This window comes from Talpa europaea, assembly GCF_964194135.1.
Source record: "Talpa europaea genome assembly, chromosome: X".
Taxonomy (NCBI): domain Eukaryota; kingdom Metazoa; phylum Chordata; class Mammalia; order Eulipotyphla; family Talpidae; genus Talpa; species Talpa europaea.
Window position 1 is genome coordinate 38,025,089 of NC_140081.1, and position 20,811 is coordinate 38,045,899.

At 36.9% G+C, this 20,811-nt stretch overlaps 1 protein-coding gene across 1 annotated transcript in view; it reads left to right on the forward strand.

Annotated features, from left to right (window-relative positions):
* Window positions 1–20,811, forward strand: part of KLF8 (KLF transcription factor 8) — a gene marked incomplete at its 3' end in the record, with an annotated part of 92,373 nt that overhangs the window by 34,398 nt on the left and 37,164 nt on the right. Inside the window, exons 3-4 of the mRNA XM_084259236.1 lie at window positions 9,075–9,186; window positions 9,817–9,956. Coding sequence (XP_084115362.1) covers window positions 9,075–9,186; window positions 9,817–9,956 — 252 coding nt within the window. The remainder of the gene's footprint in view (window positions 1–9,074; window positions 9,187–9,816; window positions 9,957–20,811) is intronic.

Consider the following 20,811-nt stretch of genomic DNA (forward strand, 5'->3'; position numbering starts at 1 on the left):
TTTCAGTGATGAGAGTATTGTATTATATAGACATGTTGATTTATAACGATACACACCTGAAACCTATAAAATGTTATAGAGCAATGTTACATCAATGAAAGTTTTTAAAAAGAGTGAATTGGGGGAACAATTACAGTTTATCAATTCTCGTATAAAGAGAAATAGTTAAACAAAAAAAAGGAAATGGGATTGGGTGAACAATTATGGTTTATCAATTCTCATATAAAGAGAGATAGTTAAAAAAAAAAAAAAGGAAATGGGAAAGCAAAAGTCCCCATGTGAGAATTTGATGATATAGAAACTGTGGTACCATTAATGACAAACTTTGAATTCACCAAAAAATATCCATAAGTTTATCAGAGCCACTCAAAAAAAAACTGAATATATATATTTTTAAATATCTTTGTAGTTTCAGGCTAAGACCATTAGCCTAGTGGTCTCTGAAATAGTATGCTTAAACCTTGATATGGGAAGGGAATGACACACAATAAGTTGGAGCACAAGAGAAAGCATCAACATTTATAAAATATTTCTGGTTTCTTACTTGTTACATATTACATTTATTTTTGCTAGTTATGTATTTCATCTCATTGAAAAGTTTCCATTTAGATGAACAAAATTCAAAAAATGTGTTCTGAACTCCAGAGTGAGTCTCAGTATCAGGACAGCCGTGGAGTTTTTCAGAGAATTTGATTGCAAAACCTCTTTGAGGAAGCTCCTTCCTCTTTGAAGGGAAAATGAAGACCTTCTCAGACAAAATCTTTGGAAATTTGCTTCTACTAAACCTCCTTTCCAAAAAAATATGACAAGAAGCCTTATAGTCTGAATCAATAGAATGAACAGGAAGAATTTAACAAGGTGCTAATTAGAACTAAGAAATGATGAACAAAATACCAAGTAGGGACTTCAGTGTATCACCCTAAACTTAAATGGACTAAAGTCACCAAGAAAAAGAAACAGAGTAGAAGGCTGGATAAGAAAACAGAATCCAACTTTCCACTGCCTCCAGGAAACAAGCCTAACTGGAAACGATCAATATAGAAAGTAAAGTGTTGGAAAAAATTCTACAAAGTTTTCCAAAAGAAGACAGGGGCAGCCATAATTATATCACATAAAATAGATTTCCAACTAAAAAAGGTGACAAGAGATATAAATGGAGACTATATGATATAGGTGACAATTAACCAGGAAGATGTAACACTCATCAATATACACTCACCAAATGAGGGAGCACCAAAATATACTAGACAATTGTGATCATCTCTGAAAATAGACATCAGAAAAAATACATATGTAGTAGAAGTCTTCAACACCCTGCTCTCACCAATAGACAGCTCAACAAAACAGAAAATAAACAAGGACACAATAGCCCTAAATAAAGATCTAGACCACATGGCCCTAACAGATATCTATAGGACACTGCACCCAAAATAAACCTGAATGCAAATTTTTCTCATGTGCACATGGATCTTTCTCCAGGATAGAGCATGTACTAGGAAAAAAGAAAAACATCAACAAATATAGGAAGATCAAAATCATACCTACTACCTTCTTTGACCATAAAGACATCAAACTAGAAATCAACTATGCAAAGAAAGCAAGGAGCCACCTTATTACATGGAAAATGAACAATATGCTACCGAAAGACCACTGGATCAATGAGGAAGTCAAATAAGAAAGTAAAAGATACACTGAGACAAATTACAAGGAGATACAACTTTCCAGAATGCATGGGACATAGCAAAAGCAGTAATAAAAGGGAAGTATATAGCAATACAGGCCCACATTAAGAAACAAGAAAGAGTTCCCCTGCAAAAACAAAGAACAATATAATCGCCCATCTCAAAGAACTATAAAAAGAACAACAATATTAAAATCCAGCAGAAGATAGGAAATAATAAAAATATCAGCAGAAATATGGGCCCCCCTGGTGGCACAGGCAGTTGAGTGCTGTGCTGTGAAGCTGTCCGAAGCTTCTGCAGCGTGTGTTTGATCCCAGCCAGCTGGTGAGAATCCCACATGCTGAATCAGACCTCTCCTGTTTTGTTTGCTGCTCCCCTCAGCAGTGTATTTCATCAGTCTGCCTGTTCTGTTCCCTTCTCTGTCAACGGTGAATGTTCTCACCCTTCCATGCATCTAGTCTGTGCCCTGGTTCTTGTATAAAAAAAAAATAAATGTTGAAAAAAAATAAGAGCCAATTAAAAGAAATAGAAGTAGACACAAAGAAATGGAAAGACATCCCCTGCTCATGGATAGGAAGAATTAAAATTATCAAAATGGCCATCCTACCAAAAGCAATCTATAGATCCAATGCTATTCCAATTAAAATTTCAATGTCATTCTTCAAAGAAATAGAAAAAAATATTGATGAAATTCATATGGAGCCAGCAAAAACCCCGAATAGCCAAAACCCTCCTGGAAAAAAAATAAGGGAATGGAGGCATCACTCACCCAGATTTCAAACTATACTACAAAGCCATAATAATCAAAACTGTATGGTATTGGAAACAGAACAGACACACGGGCCAATGGCATGAATAGAAAACCCAGAAATAAACCCAAATATTTACGGTTAACTAATCTTTGACAAAGGAGCAAAGAATATGCAATGGAGCAATGAAAGTTTGTTCAATAAATGGTGCTGGGAAAACTGGGTCACTACATGCAGAAGAATGAAACTTGACTACTACCTCACACCATGCACAGGAACCAACTCAAAATGGATTAAAGAACTAGACATAAGACCTGAAACCATAAAATATATAGAAGGAAATATAGGCAAAACACAACATGACATGCACCGCAAAAACATCTTTACAGACACATCACCCAAAGCAGTGATAGTGAAGGCAAAAATCAACAGCTGGGACTACATCAAATTAAAGAGCTTCTGCATAGCAAAAGAGACAGTAACAAAAACAAAGAGAAACCCCACCTACTGGGAGAACATTTTTGCACACAACACTAATGATAAAGGACTGATCCCAAAAATCTACAAAGAGCTGATGAGACTCAACAAAACCAAAGAAAATAATTCTGTCAACTATGAACCAAAGACACTTTTTGGGGGGGTGGGGGGCGGGAGGGGAGGGATTGGGGTCAGAATGGGGGGGTTGAAATTGTATGGGGAATATAAAAATAAAATTTATTATTTAAAAAAATGGGCAGAAAAGCTAAATAGAAACTTCTTTGAAGAGGAAATGCAAATGGCCAACAGGCATATGAAAAAATGTTCAACATCACTTGCAATCAGGGAAATGCAAATCAAAACTACAATGAGATACCATCTCACACCAGTGAGAATGGCACATATTAAAAAAAAAAAAAAACTAGCAGCAACAAATGTTGGCGAGGATGTAGAGAAAAAGGAACTCTCCTGCACTGATGGGGGGAGTGCAAACTGGTCCAACCACTATGGAAAGCTGCGTGGAGATTCCTCAACCTACTAAAGATAGAGCTTCCATATGATCCAGCAATTTCACTCCTAGGTATTTACCCAAAGGACAGAGAAACATTAATTCCAAAGAGCACCTGCACCCTTATGTTTATAGCAGCACTATTTACAATAGCTAAGCTTTGGAAACAACCCAAATGCCCAAAAATAGATGAATGGATCAAGAAGATGTGGTGCATATACACAATGGAATATTACTCAGCATTCAAAAAAGATAAACAAATGCAATTTGCAGCAACATGGATGGAGCTGGAAGGGATCATGCTCAGTGAAATAAGCCAGAACGAAAAAGAAAAATACTGGATGATCTCACTCATAGCAGGAATCTAGATAACCTAAATAAGGGACCAGGAAAAAGAATAACTATAAGAAAGAAAAAATGAAAATCAACAAACAACTATGAACCAGAGACACACTATGGGGGAGGTGGGGAAAGGAGGGATTGGGGTCAAAATAAGGGGGTTGCAATTGTATAGGGTATATAAAAATAAAATTAAAAAAAGAAAAAGAAAAGAATGAACAATAAAAAAAATAAGGGCCAAAATAAAATATATACAAATATAAAAGACTATCCTAATGATCAATGGAGCCCAAAGCAGGTTCTTTGACAAAATAAACAAAATAGACAAATGTTTATCTAGTTTCACAAGGAAAAAAGGGAGAAAACTCAAGTAAATAGGATCATAAATGAAAGAGGAGAAATAACAACAGATATTGCAGAAATCCATAGTATTATCAGAGATTACTGTGAATGTATATATGCAAACAAGTTCAACAATCTAGAAGAGATGGTCAAATTCTTAGAACTATGCAACCATACAAAGCTGACAATGAAGAAGTAGAAATCCTGTTAAAAAGAAATTATGAATAGCAAAATTGGAACAGTAATCAAAACCCTCCTCAAACAAAAGCCCAGAATCATATGGTTTCACAAATGAATTCTTACCAAACATTCAAAAAGGACCAGGTGTTTACCCTACAAAAACTCTTTCAAAAAATCATGAAAGAAGGCATACTAGAAAATACATTTTGTGGGCTGCCCTGGTGGTGCAGGTGGTTGAGCACTGCACTGTGAAGCTGTCCACAGCCTCTGCAGTGCAGATTGGATCCAGGCCGGTGAGAATCCCACATGGCACAGCAGACCTCTCCTGTCTCACCCGCTGCTCCCCTCAGCAGTGTATTTCGTCAGTCTGCCTGTTCTGTTCCCCACTCTGTCTCTGGTGAATCCTCTCACCCTCCCGTGCATCTGACCTGTACCCCGGTTCTTGTATAAAAATAAATATATCTTTAAAAAAAAAAAAGAAAATACATTTTGCAAAGTCAACATTACACTAATACTAAAACCAAACAAAGACAATGCAAAAAAAGAAATCTACAGAGCAATCTCCCTAATAAGCACAGATGTTAAATTCCTCAATAATATCTTTGCAAACTGAATCCAACAATGCATCAAAAGGATAATATACCATGTCCAAGTGGGATTTACCCATGGACATAGGATGGTTCAACATCTAAAAATCAATTAATTTAATCTACCACATCAACAAAAAGAAAAACATAAGCCATATAGCCATATCAATAGATGCTAAGAAAGATTTGATAAAGTTCAACATCAATTTATGATGAAAGCCCTCTAAATTCCTGGGATAGAAGGAATACATCTTAATGCAATAAAAGTCATATATGACAAATCCACAGCTAATATCATTCATTTTATCATTTTTACTTTATTTTTAATATTATTTATTTGTGTGTAGAAGAACTGGGATGTAGGCCAGAGGTGTTGGGAATAAGAGAATTCGCCAGAGACACTACTCTGGGGAGCATTGGGCATGACAGGAGAAGTCTGCTGCACCATATGTGGATTAACTCCCTGGCTGGGGATTGTACTCAGGCCATAGCAGTGATTGCACTGAGACTTAACCTCTAGGCCACCAGGGAGGCCTGCTAATATCATTATTAATGGTGAAAAATTGAAAGTCTTCCCATTAATATATATTTTTTTAAAGATTTATTTATTTATTTATACAAGCACTGGGTACAGTCAGAAGCGTGGGAGGGTGAGAGAATTCACCAGAGCCAGAGCTGGGAACAGGCAGACGGATGAAGTACACTGCTGAAGAGAGCAGTGGTCACGGCAGGAGAGGTCTGCGTGCCATGTGGGACCCTCACTGGTGGCCGGGGATCGAACCAGTGCTGCAGAGGCTGCAGGCAGCTTCACAGCCCAGCGCTCAACTGCTGCGCCACCAGGGGAGGCCCTCCATTAATATCTTGAACAAGACGAGAATGTCCACTCTTACCACTGCTATTCCATATAATACAGAAAGTCTTAGCTAGAGCAATTAGGAAAGAGAAAGCAAAACAAGGAATCTAAATAGGGAAAGAAGAAGTAAAATGATCACTATTTGATGATGATTTGATAATATATAGAAAGAACCCTAGAAATGCCACAGGGAAAAAAATATTAAAATAATAAACCAGTTCAGTAAAGTAGTGGTTACAATATCAACACTCAAAAATCAGTAGCCTTCTTATATGCAAACTATCAATCTGAAGAAGAAGAAATCAACCGTCCCATTTACAATTGCACTCAAAAAAATTAAGTACTTGGGAATAAACCTAACAAAGGAAGTGAATGATCTGTACAAAGGAAATTACAAATCATTGTTAAAAGAAGTAGAAGAGGCCCTCCCTGGTGGTGCAGCGGGTTGAGCACAGCACTCTACAGTGTGGGTGCGATCACAGCCAGGCAGGGAGATACCCACATCACGCTGGCAGACATCTCTTGCTCATCTGCTGCTCCCCTCAGCAATGTATTTCAGTCAGTCTGCCCATTTTGTTCCCTGCTCTGTCTCTGGTGAATCCTTTCAACCTCCCACACATCTAGCATGTACCCCAGTTCTTGTATGCATGAATAAATAAATCTTTTTTAAAAAAAGAAAAAGAAGACACAAAGAAATGGAAAGATATTCCCTGCTCATGGATAGGAAGAATTAACATCAGAATGACCATCCTACCAAAAGCAATGTACAGATTCTAATAAAATTCTAATAAAAATTCTAATAAAATAAAATTCTAATAAAAATCTCAATGTCATTCTTTAAAGAAATAGAACAAATACTGCTGAAATTCATATGGAATCGCAAAAAAAAAAAAAACCTTCAAATAATCCAAGCTCTGCTGACTAGAAAGGGGATAAAAGGAGGTATTATACTCCCAGAATACAAACTATACTACAAAGCCATAATACTACAACAGAATAGTACTGGAACAAAAACACACAGATCAATGCAATTGAATTGAAGTGCCAGAAATAAAGTGACACATATATGGTCAACTTATCTATGACAAAGGAGCAAGGAATGTTCAATGGAATAAGGAAAGGCTCTCCAATAAATGATGCTTGGAAAACTGGACTGCTATATGCAAATGAATGAAACTAGATTACTATCTCACACCATACACAAAAAAACAACTGAAAATGGATAAAATGCTTGAATGTAAGAACTGAAAACAAAAAAAAAAAAGAACTGAAAACATAAAATACAAAGAAGAAAGCATAGGCACAGCACTCCATTATATAAAACTCAGAAACATCTTTGAGGACTCTTCTTCAGTAGCAAAGAAAATGAAGGCAAAGATAAACAGCTAGGACTACATCAAAATAAAAAGTTTCTTTATACCGCAAAGGAGACAATGACAAAAATAAAGAGACAACCCACAGATTGGAAGAAAATATTTGCACTCCATGCAGCCAATAAGAGACTGATATTAATGATCTACAAAGAGGTCACATGACTCCACAAAAACAAAGCAAGCAACCCAGTCAAAATGGGCAGATAATTAAAAAAGACACTTCTCCAAAGAGGAAATGCAAATGGCCAGGAGGTATATGACAAAAATGCTCAGAAAGAAAAAATCAAAATCAACAAACAACTATGAACCAGAGACACACTATGTGGGGTGAGGGGCGGGGAAAGGAGGGATTGGGGAAAAAAATGCTTAACCTTACTTATAATCAGGGAAATGCAAATCAAAACCACGAGATACTGCCTCACACCAGTGAGAAAGGCCCATATTAGAAAAGAAAAAAACAAAACAAATCAAAACAAAAATACTGGCAACAACAAATGCTGGTGAGGATGTGGAGAAAAAGGATCCCTCCTACACTGCTGGTGGGAATACAAAGTGGTCAAACCACTATGGAAAGCTGTGTGGAGGACCCTCAAATTACTAAAAATTGATCTACCATATGACCCAGTGATTCCACTCCTAGTAATCTACCCGAAGGACACAGAAACTTTAATTTGAAAGCAAACCTGCATTCATGTTTATTGCAGCACTATTTATAATAGCTAAGATATGAAAACAACCTAAATGCCCCCAAACAGGTGAATGGAACAAGAAAATGTGGTTTCTATACACAGTGGAATAATATTCAGCAATTAAAAAAGATAAACTCAGGCCTCCCTGGTGGCGCAGGATGTTGAGTGCAGCGCTGTGAAGCTGTCCGCAGCCTCTGCAGCAAGGGTTCAATCTCAGCCAGCCAGCAAGAATCCCACATGGTGCAGCAGACCTCTCCAGTCTCGCCAGCTGCTCCCCTCAGCAATGCATTTCTGTCAGTCTGCCTGTTCTGTTCCCCACTCTGTCTCTGGTGAATCCTCTCACCCTCCCGCACATCTGACCTGTACCCCGGTTCTTGTATAAATAGAATATAGGGAAATCAAGCCAAAGGTCAAAAAAGAAGCAAAATAGCAGGCAAACTATAGATCTGAGGCATACATCAGGGGAGGGGGAGGAAGAAGGGACAAAACGGGGGGGGGGGGAGAGCAAAGGGACTATAGTGAAGTTTCATGGTGATGCAATAGTGGGAGACTTATGTGGTCTATAACTTATGGGAGAAATATTGTGCAAAAATGGACAAGAAAGAAAATTTAAAAAAGAAAATTTAAAGAAAAATTTAAAAAGCTTAATAAATAAAATAAAAATAAAATCTAATTGAAAGACAAACTTTCAAACCCACTCAATAAAACTGACCATATATCTGAGCCATCCAAAAGAAGAGAGGAAGGGAGGGAGAAGTCTAAGAACAGGGTAGGGAGGACTGAGAGCACAATGGACTATGGTGGAAGACTACAGGTGCTTTGGTGGTGGGAGAGTTCTGGTGACCTGAAATCCTATAATACCAAAAAAAATTAAGGTTGTAAAACAATGGTGTTTTTTTTAAAGAGAATTAAAAAGGAAAAGAAAAAAGAAAGAAATTTTGAACCTGACATTTTAACAGACCTTGTCCTGGGGACTGGAAATAAGAGCATTGACTCATACTGTGACCTTACCTATTCTAGAGTAATGTACTGTCCTGTCACAATTACTATGTTGGAAAAGCTAAATCTAGTGGCACCAGAACATTCCTTACTTCCCTTCCCTTAAAGGAACTTCTGTTTCCTGCTGTGCCAAAAATTCTGAATGTTTTTCTCTTCCTTCCATACACTTCTTCCATCTTTGCTTTTTCTTATTTCTCTATCTTGCTGCTACTTCTCATTGTGAGCCAAACTAGGGAATCCTGAAAATTACAGAGGCACATATTTGTAGTCCACAATGCTTCTTTTCTTTGTTTTAGTAAAAGTTGACCCCACCTCCATGTCTCCACTGGAGATTCCAAGTGACAGTGAAGAGAGTGCAATTCAGAGTGGATCCTCAGCCTTACGGAGTATTCAGGGACTACAGCAAGAGTAAGTACCTTTATCTTTACTTCAGGTCTATCTCTGTGTACATTATGTGTCTGTGGTAAAACTGGAGTGATCTCAGACACAAAAGTCAGAATTTGAAGACAACAATATACAGGTAATTGCCTCCCAGTAAAGATATGTGTTTATGTGCAAAGATATATATGGGTATGCATGTTATAGGAGATTTATGTTCCAATTGTTGATAATCAATTTACCCTTGAAAAATCTTCAAATTTCTTACAAAGTGCAATTGTATAGTGTTTCCCTCTGTAAGTTTGAATCAACCTTGTTTTTCAATGTTGGAACTAATGAAGTAGTTGACTTGTGTTTTAGCAAACTTGTTGTATGAAAATGCATTTCTTTAAACACAAGAATGAAACTTAAAGAGTGAAATGCCCACACTGTTTGGGAATAGAAACCTCCAAGGGAAATCATAACCTGGGTTCCGCACTTACAGAGGAAAAAGGCCTTGTTGAGGAAATTGCTTAAACTATTTCAATTACTGTTTTCCTCTTATGGGCTTGGTGTTAAATTTGCGTAAATTAAATGCATATATGAGGTGGTCTCACTGTATGTAAGTCCATTTTAGTCTTCACTTTAAAATCATTCTTTGGCCTATCTTTCTTTGCTCAGACCAACGGCAATGACCCAAACGCAGGGAGAAGAGGCCATTGACTTGAAGAGAAGACGGATTCACCAGTGTGACTTTGCAGGATGCAGCAAAGTGTACACCAAAAGCTCTCACCTGAAAGCCCACCGCAGAATCCATACAGGTCTGCCCATTTCCATCCCTTCCCACACACACACGCACACACACACAGTCACACACTGGCATGCACATAGTTTCTCAGAGATAGGAAGGGAACAGATTTTTGAAACAAAGAATGATTCACTTATAATCATAGGAACAGGCTCCATTAATGGCTTTTATCCTTATTTCTTGTTCCTACTTTATGGTAATTTCTAAAAAATCAACGTAGGAAAACACTAAACCTGGTGTCTTCTGAATATGAATTGTTCCCATTGAGCACCGGTGGGTATTTCTGTTTGGGAAATCATAACACTTACGTAAAGATTAAACAGTTGGGCCTCCCCTTGGTGGCGCAGGCAGTTGAGTGCAGTGCTGTGAAGCTGTCTGAAGCCTCTGCAGCGCAGATTCAATCCCGGCTGGCCTGCAAGGGTCCCACATGGCGCAGCAGACCTCTCCTGTCTCTCCCACTACTCCCCTCAGCAGTGTATTTCTTCAGTCTGCCTGTTCTGTTCCCTGCTCTGTCTCTGGTGAATCCTCTCACCCTCCTGCGAATCTGGCCTGTACCCTGGTGCTTGTATAAATAAATAAATAAATCTTAAAAAAAAAAGATTAAGCAGTTAAGACATTACTCTGTCCCGTGCTACTGGAGCCCAATAGGTTTTATGTGCATTGGGGAAGAAAATTCTATGGGGACTACTCCTGAGGGGATGGGGGAAGCAAATATTGTTTAAAAATGAACAATGATGTAAAAAATGAAAAAAAAGAAATCAGAAAGGAAGTTTTAACTAAATGAAATTAAAGCAGGATTTTGGAGCTGAGCATTATACACCAACATGTAAAAGCTTTTTTCACATTATAAAAATGGTGTATATTAGAAAAAAAAAACCAGTAAAGCAGACCTAGTAGGCATCGTGCCAAACTGGAGGGGGACACTTGCCCTATCTGTAGAAGTGTCACTCAACTTCATATTTGTTAGCAAATATCACAAATTTTAAAGAAAAACAGAGAATCAATATTTTTATGTGTTATGTGCTACATTTTGTATGTTGACATCTAATTCAAAAATGTTTATAATAGCATGGATTCAATGAAACCTGCCTATAAGTCGATGTAGCTTTTTAATAATCAGTTTGTATCCTCTCTTGGAGACTCCTCTCCAATCATATTCAGCTCAGAATTGAGGCTTGTACACCACGCACAAGGAAAAGGTTTCTCGTTTAACATGTGCTATGTTTGGTGTGTTAGGATTTGTATACAGGAATCCAGAGTTGTAATTTCTGTGTCCTGAGACTATGAACAGGTGGCTAATATTCAGGATGATTGACCCAGCCTTCTAATGACGTATTTATTGATGCTTTATTTGCTTCTCTTCTATGTAGGATGGAGGCTGGAAAAAATATGTATATACACATAGACATACATGCTAACTTTTAAAATGCAAAAGTAGGATCGTTTATTGGACTTTCATGAACACTTCACCGAACTTCAAAGATTGCATCAGTAACAGGTCATTTTGTTTCATTTTTTGTTACTTTTACTAATGAACTAAAGTTTACAGCACAGTGCATGGCTTAGAGATACAGGATCACACCCTTCAGGTGTATGTTAACACACAATATACATCACCAAGGTACCCATAGTATAATACTATAATTAATCCATTGCACATCCTCCACACTGCTCTGCTCATCCACCTACCCCTCAATTTTACAGTCTGATTTCCAACAGTTATTATTTGTTTGGTTTTGTCTGAACTTTGTTTTGATTCTCTATATTACAAACATAAGTGAAACCATACTATATTTGTATTTCTCTTTATGAATAATTTCACTAGGCATAGTCCCTTCCAGTTCCATCCCTGTTGTCTCAAGTGACAGGAATTTATCTTTATTGAGGTTCTATAGTATTGCTTTGTGTATATCACATCTTCCTAATCTAATAATCTGTTTTTGAACACTTAGTGTTTTTGTATTCTTCAAGTAGATACCTAGGAGTGCAATTGCTGCATCATATGCTACATCATTTTTAATATTTTGTGAAACCCCCATACTGTTTTCCATAAGGGCTGGACCAGTCTATATTCCCACCCACAGTGTATGATCATTCCTCATTCTTGACATCATTGTCAACACTTGTTTCTTTTTGATATGAGCCATTCCCACAAGTGTGAAGTGATGTCTCATTATGGTTTTGGTAGGTTTTTTTTTTTTTCCATTTTCCTTTTTGGCATGTGTGACCTCTTTGGAGAAGTGCCTGTTTAGCTTCTCTGAACATTTTTGATTGAGCTCATCTTGGATATAAGTGTTTTGTCATATTTCTGTTGAGGAGATATTTTCTTCAATATTTAGGATGTATTTTTGTTTCAATGACCATTTATTTTATTGTGCAGAAGGTTTTTAGTTTAGTGTAGTCCCAATTGCTCATATTCTCTTTTTTTCTATTGCTATTGGAGATGAAGTTACAAAGACATCACTGAAACCATAATATGGAGGTGTTTGTTTGTGTTTTCTTCTATGTATTTTGTGGTTTTAGGATTTACATTCAAATGTTATTTTGATGTTCAGTTAATTTTTATTTATGGTGTGAAATAGTGATAAAATTTCATTCTTTTGCATGTGGCTATCTAGTTTGCCCAACATCATTTGTTGAAGAGACTTTCCTTTCTCCAATATACACTCTTGACTCTTTTTTTTTTGGGGGGGGTAGGTTTTCTGTCCATATAGGTGTGGGCTTATTTCTGGACTCTTGATTCTCTTTCATTGCTCTGTGTGTCTCTTTTGTTCCAGTACCATACCATTTTGATTATAATAGCTTTGTAGTACAGCTTGAAGTCTGTGAGTGTTATACCACCAGTTTTCACTCTTTTGTTGGGATTATTGTATCTATTCAGGGACTTTTGTGATTCCATGTGCATTTCCATAATCTTTATACTACCTTTTAATAATGCCACTGAAATTATAGGTATTGCATTACATCTGCATATTGCATTAGGTAAAATGGCCATTTTAGCAAAGTTAATTCTTCTGATCCATGTGCAGAGAATATATTTCCATTTCTTTGTGTCTTTTTTATTTATTTTAACAATGTCTTATAATTTTCATTGCATAGGCCCTTGCCCTTCTTTGTTAAGTTTAATCCTGGATATTTAATTCTTTTTGATGCAACAGTAAGTAACACTTTCTTGATTTCTTCTTTTTAGTTCATTGTTTGCATATAAGGAGGTAACTGATTCTTGTATGTTGATTTTGTAACCTGCCAATTTGCTGACCTGATTAATTGTTCCCATTAGATTTTTGTGGCATCTTTAGGGTTTTCTATGTATGTTACCATGTCACCTGCAAATAATATTAGCTCTTACTCTTCTTTCCCAATTTGGATTCATTTCATATCCTTCTCTTGCCTAATTGTTCTAGCTAGAACTTCCAATACTATGTTAAATAGTAATGAGGAAAGTGGATATCCTTGTCTTGTACCAGATCTTAGTGGAAAAACTTCCAGATTTTCACCATTGAGAGTTGTGTTAGCTGTGGTTTTGTCATATATGGTCTTTACTATGTTGTGGTATATTCTATCTATGCCATTTTTTTAGGTTTTATTTTTCATAAGTTTTTTTTTAATCTTATCAAATGCTTCTTGACATCTCTTGATATGATTGCATGATCTCTATCTTTTCTTTTGTTGATATATGAATTACATTGATTAAATTTTAGATCAATCAAGGATGTTGAACAATCCTTGTGTTACTGGTATGAATTCCATTTATTCATGGTGTATGACCCTTTTAATGAATTTTTGAATTCAGTTTGATAAAATTGTGTTGGGGATTATTGCAGTTATGTTGATTACTAAAATGGTCTGCAGTTTTCTGTTTTTTTAGTGTCATTATCTGGTTTTGTTATCACTGTCATTTTGGCCACACAAAATGTGTTTCTAAGTATTCCTTCTCTCTCAGTTTTTTTTTTTTTTGTATGCGTTTGGAGAAATATAGGCATTAAATCATCTGAGAATTTTGATAGAACTAACTAGTGAAATCATCTGGTCTTGGAGTTTTGTTCTTTGGGAGTCTTTTGATCACTGTTTCAATTTCAGTGTTTGTAATTGATCTCAATGGGTGTTCTATTTCTTCCTGACTCAGTCTCAGAATGTTATATATTTCTAAGAATTTGTCTGTCTCATCTGGTCATTCTACTTAATAGTATACAAATGTTCATAGTAATATCTTATGATCATCTGAATTTTTAAACTATCTGTCAGAACTTCTCTTTTGTTTATGATTCTATTTATTTGCACGTTCTCCACTTTTTTCTTTGTGAAACTATGTTTGTCTCTTTATTTTTATTTATTTATTTTGGAGAACAGTTTATTTATTTTATTTTATATATTTTTACATCATTTTTCATTTTCACACAATGTATGCATCTTCATCTTGGTTATATTCCCAATACAATTCCCACTCCCCTTATTTTGACCCTAATCCCTCCTCTCCTCCCCCCCCCCCCCATAGTGTGTCTCTGGTTTGCAGTCGCTTGTTGCTTTTGATTTTGATTTTATTATAATGAGTCTTTTTCCTGGTCCCTTATTTGGGTTTTCTAAATTCCTGCTATGAGTGAGACCATGTGGTATTTTTCTCTTTCTTTTCAGCTTATTTCTCTGAGCATGATCACTTCCAGCTCCATCCATGTTGCTGCAAATTGCATGAGTTTATCTTTTTTGATTACTGAGTCATATTCTATTGTGTTTATGTACCACATCTTCTTGATCCAGTCATCCATTTTTGGGCATTTGGATTGTTTCCATAGCTCAGTTATTGTAAATAGTGCTGCTGTAGGACCTCCCCAGTGGCACAACAGGTTGAGTGCAAGGCTGTGAAGCTGTCCGCAGCCTCCACGGTTCGGGTTCGATTCCCAGCTGGCCAGGGAGAATCCCACATGGCAAGGCAGACCTCTCCTGTTGTACCTGCTGCTCCCCTCAGCAGTGCTTTCATTCCATATGTCTGTTCTGCTCCCCGCTTTGTCTCTGGTGAATCCTCTCACCCTCCTGTGACTCTGGCCTGTACCCCAGCTCTTGTATAAGTAAAAATATATCTTTAAAAAAATAGTGCTGCTATAAACATAGGGGTGAAGATGCCCTTTTGAATTAATGATTCCATGTCCTTTGGGTAAATACCTAAGAGTGGAATTGCTGGATCATATCGAAGCTCCATCTTATCAGGTTGAGGCATCTCCACACAGCTTTCCAGTTTGCACTCCAACCAGCAGTGCAGGAGAGTTCCTTTTTCTCCACATCCTCGCCAACACATATTGTAGCAGTTATTTTTTTTTTAATATGTGCTATTCTCACTGGTGTAAGATGGTATCTCATTGTAGTTTTGATTTGCATTTCCTTGATGACAAGTGATTTTGAACATTTTTTCATATGCCTGTTGGCCATTTGCATTTCTTCTTCAGAGAAGTTCCTTTTTAGCTCTTCTGTCCATTTTTTGACTGGATTATTTACTTTGTTTTTGTTTAGTCTCTTCAGCTCATAGATCTTTGTGATCAGTCCTTTATCATTAGTGTTGTGTGCAAAAATTTTTCCCAGTCAATGGGGTATCTCAGTTTTTGATTTCATCAATCTTTTGAACTGCATTTTTAAATTTCTATATAATTTATTTCTGCTCTGCTTTTTACTATTTCCTTCCTTCTGCTGGCTTTTCGTAATATTTGTTTAACTTTTTCTAGTTCCTTAAGGTTAGAGATAAGATTATTTATTTGATCTATTCATTGTTTCTTGATGTGGGCCCTATTGTTATATTCTCCCCTCTTAGAACTGCTTTTGCTCTTTGCCATAGATTCTGGTAAGTTGTGCACTCATTTCCATTTTTTTCTCAAGGTATTTTTCAATTTCCTCTTTGATTTTGTCACTAGCCCAATAGTCATACAGTAGTGTGTTGCTTAGTATCCATAAGCAGGTTATTCATGAGAGGTTTTTGCTTCTTTCTTTTCTTGGTTGATTTCTAGTATATTAACATTGTTATCAGAGAAGCTTCGGTATGATTCATTGTTTCTTGATGTGGGCCCTATTGTTATATTCTCCCCTCTTAGAACTGCTTTTGCTCTTTGCCATAGATTCTGGTAAGTTATGCGCTCATTTCCATTTTTTTCTCAAGGTATTTTTCAATTTCCCCTTTGATTTTGTCACTAGCCCAATAGTCATACAGTAGTGTGTTGCTTAGTATCCATAAGCAGGTTATTCATGAGAGGTTTTTGCTTCTTTCTTTTCTTGGTTGATTTCTAGTATATTAACATTGTTATCAGAGAAGCTTTGGTATGATTTCAATATACATGAATTTATTGATACTACTGCAAAATGTCAAATGTGCACTTGAGAAGAATGTATAATCACCATTCTCAGTGTGCAGTGCCCAGTAAATGTCTGTTGAGTCTGCGTAGTCTAATTCTTTGTTTATGGCTATTGTTTCCCTACTATTTTTCTGTCTGATTGATCTGTCCTATGGTGAAAGTGCATCGTTAAATTTCCCCAGCCACTCATGTATTGCTCCCAATGTGTTTTCAAAATTGCTAATAATTACCTTATATATTTTGATGACTGTTCATTTGGTGAATATACATTGAAAGTATTATATCTTCCTCTTGCATTGTTCTCTTAATCATTATATAGTACCATTCCTGCCACTTGTTACCTTTTTTAGCTGGATATATTTTTTGTCTGATATAACTGTTCCTGCCTTCCTTTAGGACCCATTTGTTGTAGAATTGTTTTCCAACCCTTTACTCTGAAGTATGTTTATATGTGGAGCTCAGGTGCATTTCCTGTAGACAACATAATGTTAGATTCTATTTTCATATCCAACTTGCCACTCTGTGCCTTTTAACTGGTGAGTTCACTCCATTTGCATTTAGTGCAATTATTGATATATGAAGGTCTACTACTGACATTTAGTTTTTAATTTTATGAATCTAGCTATTTTCTCATTCAGTTCTTTGTTGATGTTCTTCTATTCAAATAGATAGAAGCTCAATCTAACATTTCTTGGAGGGCGATCTAGTGTTTGCAAAATCCTTCTTCTGTTTGTCTGAGTAGGACTTTATTTACCGCTCATGTCTGAAGGAGAGTCTTGCAGGATAGACTATTCTTGAAGGCATTTTTGGATCCTTAGGTATTTTTTATCAAATTATTCTATTCTCTCATTTCCTGTAGTCTTTCCTCAGAGATGTGAAATGTAAGCTTGATAGAGGGGCTTTTGCAGGTTATTTCCCTCTAGCCAGCTTCAATGTTCTTCTTTACTTGAACTCTTGGAATTTTCACAACTATGTGTCTTGTTATAGGTCTCTTTACATTTAGGTAATGAGTTTTTTTGTTGCTCATTTTTGTTTTTAGCTTTATAGACATGTATATTTAGTTCTCTCTCCAGGCTTGGGAAGTTTTCCTCTGCTATTTCTTTATTTAAGTTCTCTGTCTCTTCCCCTTCTGGAATCCCATTATTATTAGATTCCCTTGCCTCATAGAGTTGGATAATTCTTAAAGTATTTCTTCATTTTTTTTCTTCCTATCTCTTTTTCTTCTTCCACCTGCATTCCTTGTGTTTTCTCATAGTTGAGGACACTGATTTGATCTTCCATTTGGTTTGTTCCATCCATAGCTTTCTGCAAAAAGATTTATCTCCTCTAGTGAACTTTTAAAATCCTGCATCTACATTACTTTCTTATTTAATATTTTAATTTTAATCTCCTGTTAATTTTATTTCTCAGAATGTTCAATTGTTTTTCTGACTTATAGAGCTTTAATTAGTTTTTCTGTGTTTTCTTCCATTTCTTTACCCTTTTGATTTTGAACTCTGTTTCTGATAAGAGCAGATTTTTCATGTACGTGTGGTTGGTTTTGTGTTTTTTTTTCTCTCTTGCAAGTGAAATATTCTCTTGAAAGTAAAAGTATCATGTATTACACTTTTTCAATCTCTCCATTATTAGCTAATGTGCTCAAGTGTCTTAGTGGTGCAGAACTTCCATTTTTCAGTAGAGAGTACTGTATGTCAGGGCAAATTAATCCATAGCTACCTATTTTGGGAGTCATGGAGGGACCTGGAGGGTTCCAATTGCCAGTGAAAATGATCTGTGTATGTGGCTAGTGACTATGGTACCACCAATAACTCTCCTTTCTGGTTTTTCAGACCTACATCTCTGCAGTCTTCAGGACAGGCCATCAATGCCACACTTTAAGCTTTAGTGCTGCCCCACCATATCAGCTTGAGTCCTGATGGTGGTAGGGGAAGGACAGTATTCTGTTGCATGTTGTCCACTTCACTGGGAATCCTCTCCAATTGGCAAACCCCTGCACTTTCACCTATATCTCCCTTCAGTTATATCCACACCTAGAAGTTTTCTCCTTCCTGGACCTCCCTATCACATGATGTGTGTTTGAACCATAGTTTCTGTCCCATCTGCTGTCTACTGGTGTCTCTCACCATCTACCTTATGTTGTACATATTCTAATTTTCCCATCTTCACTATGACACATGGTCAGCAATGGTCTCTGATGTCCAGAAGGTGCTAGACATTTCCCCCAATTCATGAGCTCCTCTCAGTCCAGTGACCCCCTGGACCATGTTAGATAATCCTCCCAGGAGAAAACCTCCACTGACGCTATATTCCTCTCTTATACCTGTGTGATACATTTTTCTTGTGCAGTTAAAGGCAAGGTTCTTGAGTTCATGCTTGACTCTGATTCTTAGACAAGTTATTTAACACCTCTGTTCTTCAGTTGTCAGACTGTGTTTATTGTTTTTTTTTATTCCAGAATACTTCCTAAAAGCACTTAATCTTCCAAGGACAACACTAATATTGCTTTATTATCACCATTAAATATATACACTCCAGTTCTCTTATTCTACCTTCAAACAGCTCATCATGTTTTTTCCTACATATGATCATTTTTTAAATATAATTTATTTTCTTATATCTATTTCACATCATTGTTAATTTTTGTGCAATGTTTGCTTTCTCCTCTCAGGTGTAGTCCCCATAGAATTCTACCACCAATTCACCCATGCACCATTCCCATAGTGCCTTGTGCTCTTCCTTCCCCTGTCTTGATACCCTCCCTCATCCTTCCTGGCCGAATGTCTGTGATTTATAGTTGCCTGTCAATTTTATTTTGTTTTGTTTTTTATTGTTATTATTTTTCCGCAATCCCTTGTTTGGTTCCCCTATATTCTTCCTATAAGTGAAACCATCCAATATTTTTTCTTTTTCTTTTTTTAAAAGATTTATTTTTATTTATTTATGCATATAAGAACTGGAGTTATGCCAGAGGTGGGGGGTGAGGTGAGAGGATTCAACAGAGACAGATTGGGGAGCAGAGCAGGTATATCTAATGGAATGCACTGCTGAGAGGAGCAGTGGGCCAGACAGGAGAGGTCTGCTGTGCCCTGTGGGTTAGCTCCCTTGTCAGTGATCAAACTCATGCTGCAGTGGCTGGCTATGCTTGATGCTGTAACATAACCCTGCACCATGAGGGAGGCCCCTTTCTTTTTCCTTCTGACTTCTTTCACTGAGCATGATCCCTTCTAGCTCCATTCATGTTGCTCCAAATAGCATGAGTTGCTTATTTGTGATTGCTGAATAGTATTCCATTATGTAAATATACCACATCTTATTGATCCAGTCATCTGCGTTTGGGCATGTTGGTTGATTCCATATCTTACCTATTACAAATAGGGCTGCAATAAACAGGGGGGTGCAGGTATCCTTTTGAATTAATGTGTTTGTGTCCTTCAAATAGATTTCTATGTGTGGAACTGCTGAGTCATATGGTAGCCCCACTTTTAGTAGACTGAGGAACCGCCACATAGCTTTCCATTGTGGTTGGACCAGTTTGCATTCCCACCAACAGTGTAGGAGAGATCCTTTTTCTTTACATCCTCGCCAACATTTGTTTTTGCTAGTTTATTTAATATGTGCCATTCTTACTGGTGTGAGGTGATATCTCATTGTGGTTATGATTTGAATTTTCATAATTATAAAGGATATTGAACATTTTTAACATACCTATTGACCATTTACATTTCCTCTTTGTTTATTTTTTTACTTTTTTTTAATTTTTTTTTTTATAGAGGCATGCTTTATTTATTTATTTATTTATTTTGTTTATACATGCACTGGGTACAGTCAGAAGCGTGGGAGGGTGAGAGAATTCACCAGAGCCAGAGCGGGGAGCAGAGCAGGCAGAAGGGCCGAAGTACACTGCTGAGGGGAGCAGCGGGCGGGAGGAGAGGTCTGCGCGCCATGTGGGACCCCTCCTCCGGTGGCCGGGGAGCAGCCGGGATCGAACTGGCGCCGCAGAGGCCGCGAGCAGCTTCGCAACCCAGCGCTCAACCACTGCGCCACCGGGGAGGCCCTACATTTCCTCTTTGGACGAGTGTTTTTGTAGCTCTTCTGCCCATTTTTTAAATTTTTTTCTGGGTTGTATTTTTTAATTTATTTTTTATTTTTTTTATTTTATTTTGTATATTTTTACATCATTTTTCATTTTTACACAATGTATGCATCTTCATCTTGGTTATATTCCCAATACAATTCCCATCCCCCTTATTTGATCCTAATCTCTCCCCCCCCCCATAGTGTGTCTCTGGTTTACAGTCACTTGTTGATTTTGATTTTTACTTTATTACAATTAGTCTTTTTTCTGGTCCCTTATTAAGATTTTCTAAATTCCTGCTATGAGTGAGACCATCCGGTATTTTTCCTTTTCTTTTTGGCTTATTTCGCTGAGAATGATCCCTTCCAGCACCAGCCATGTTGCTGCAAATTGCATGAGTTTATCTTTTTTGATTGCTGAGTAATATTCCATTGTGTATATATACCACATCTTCTTGATCC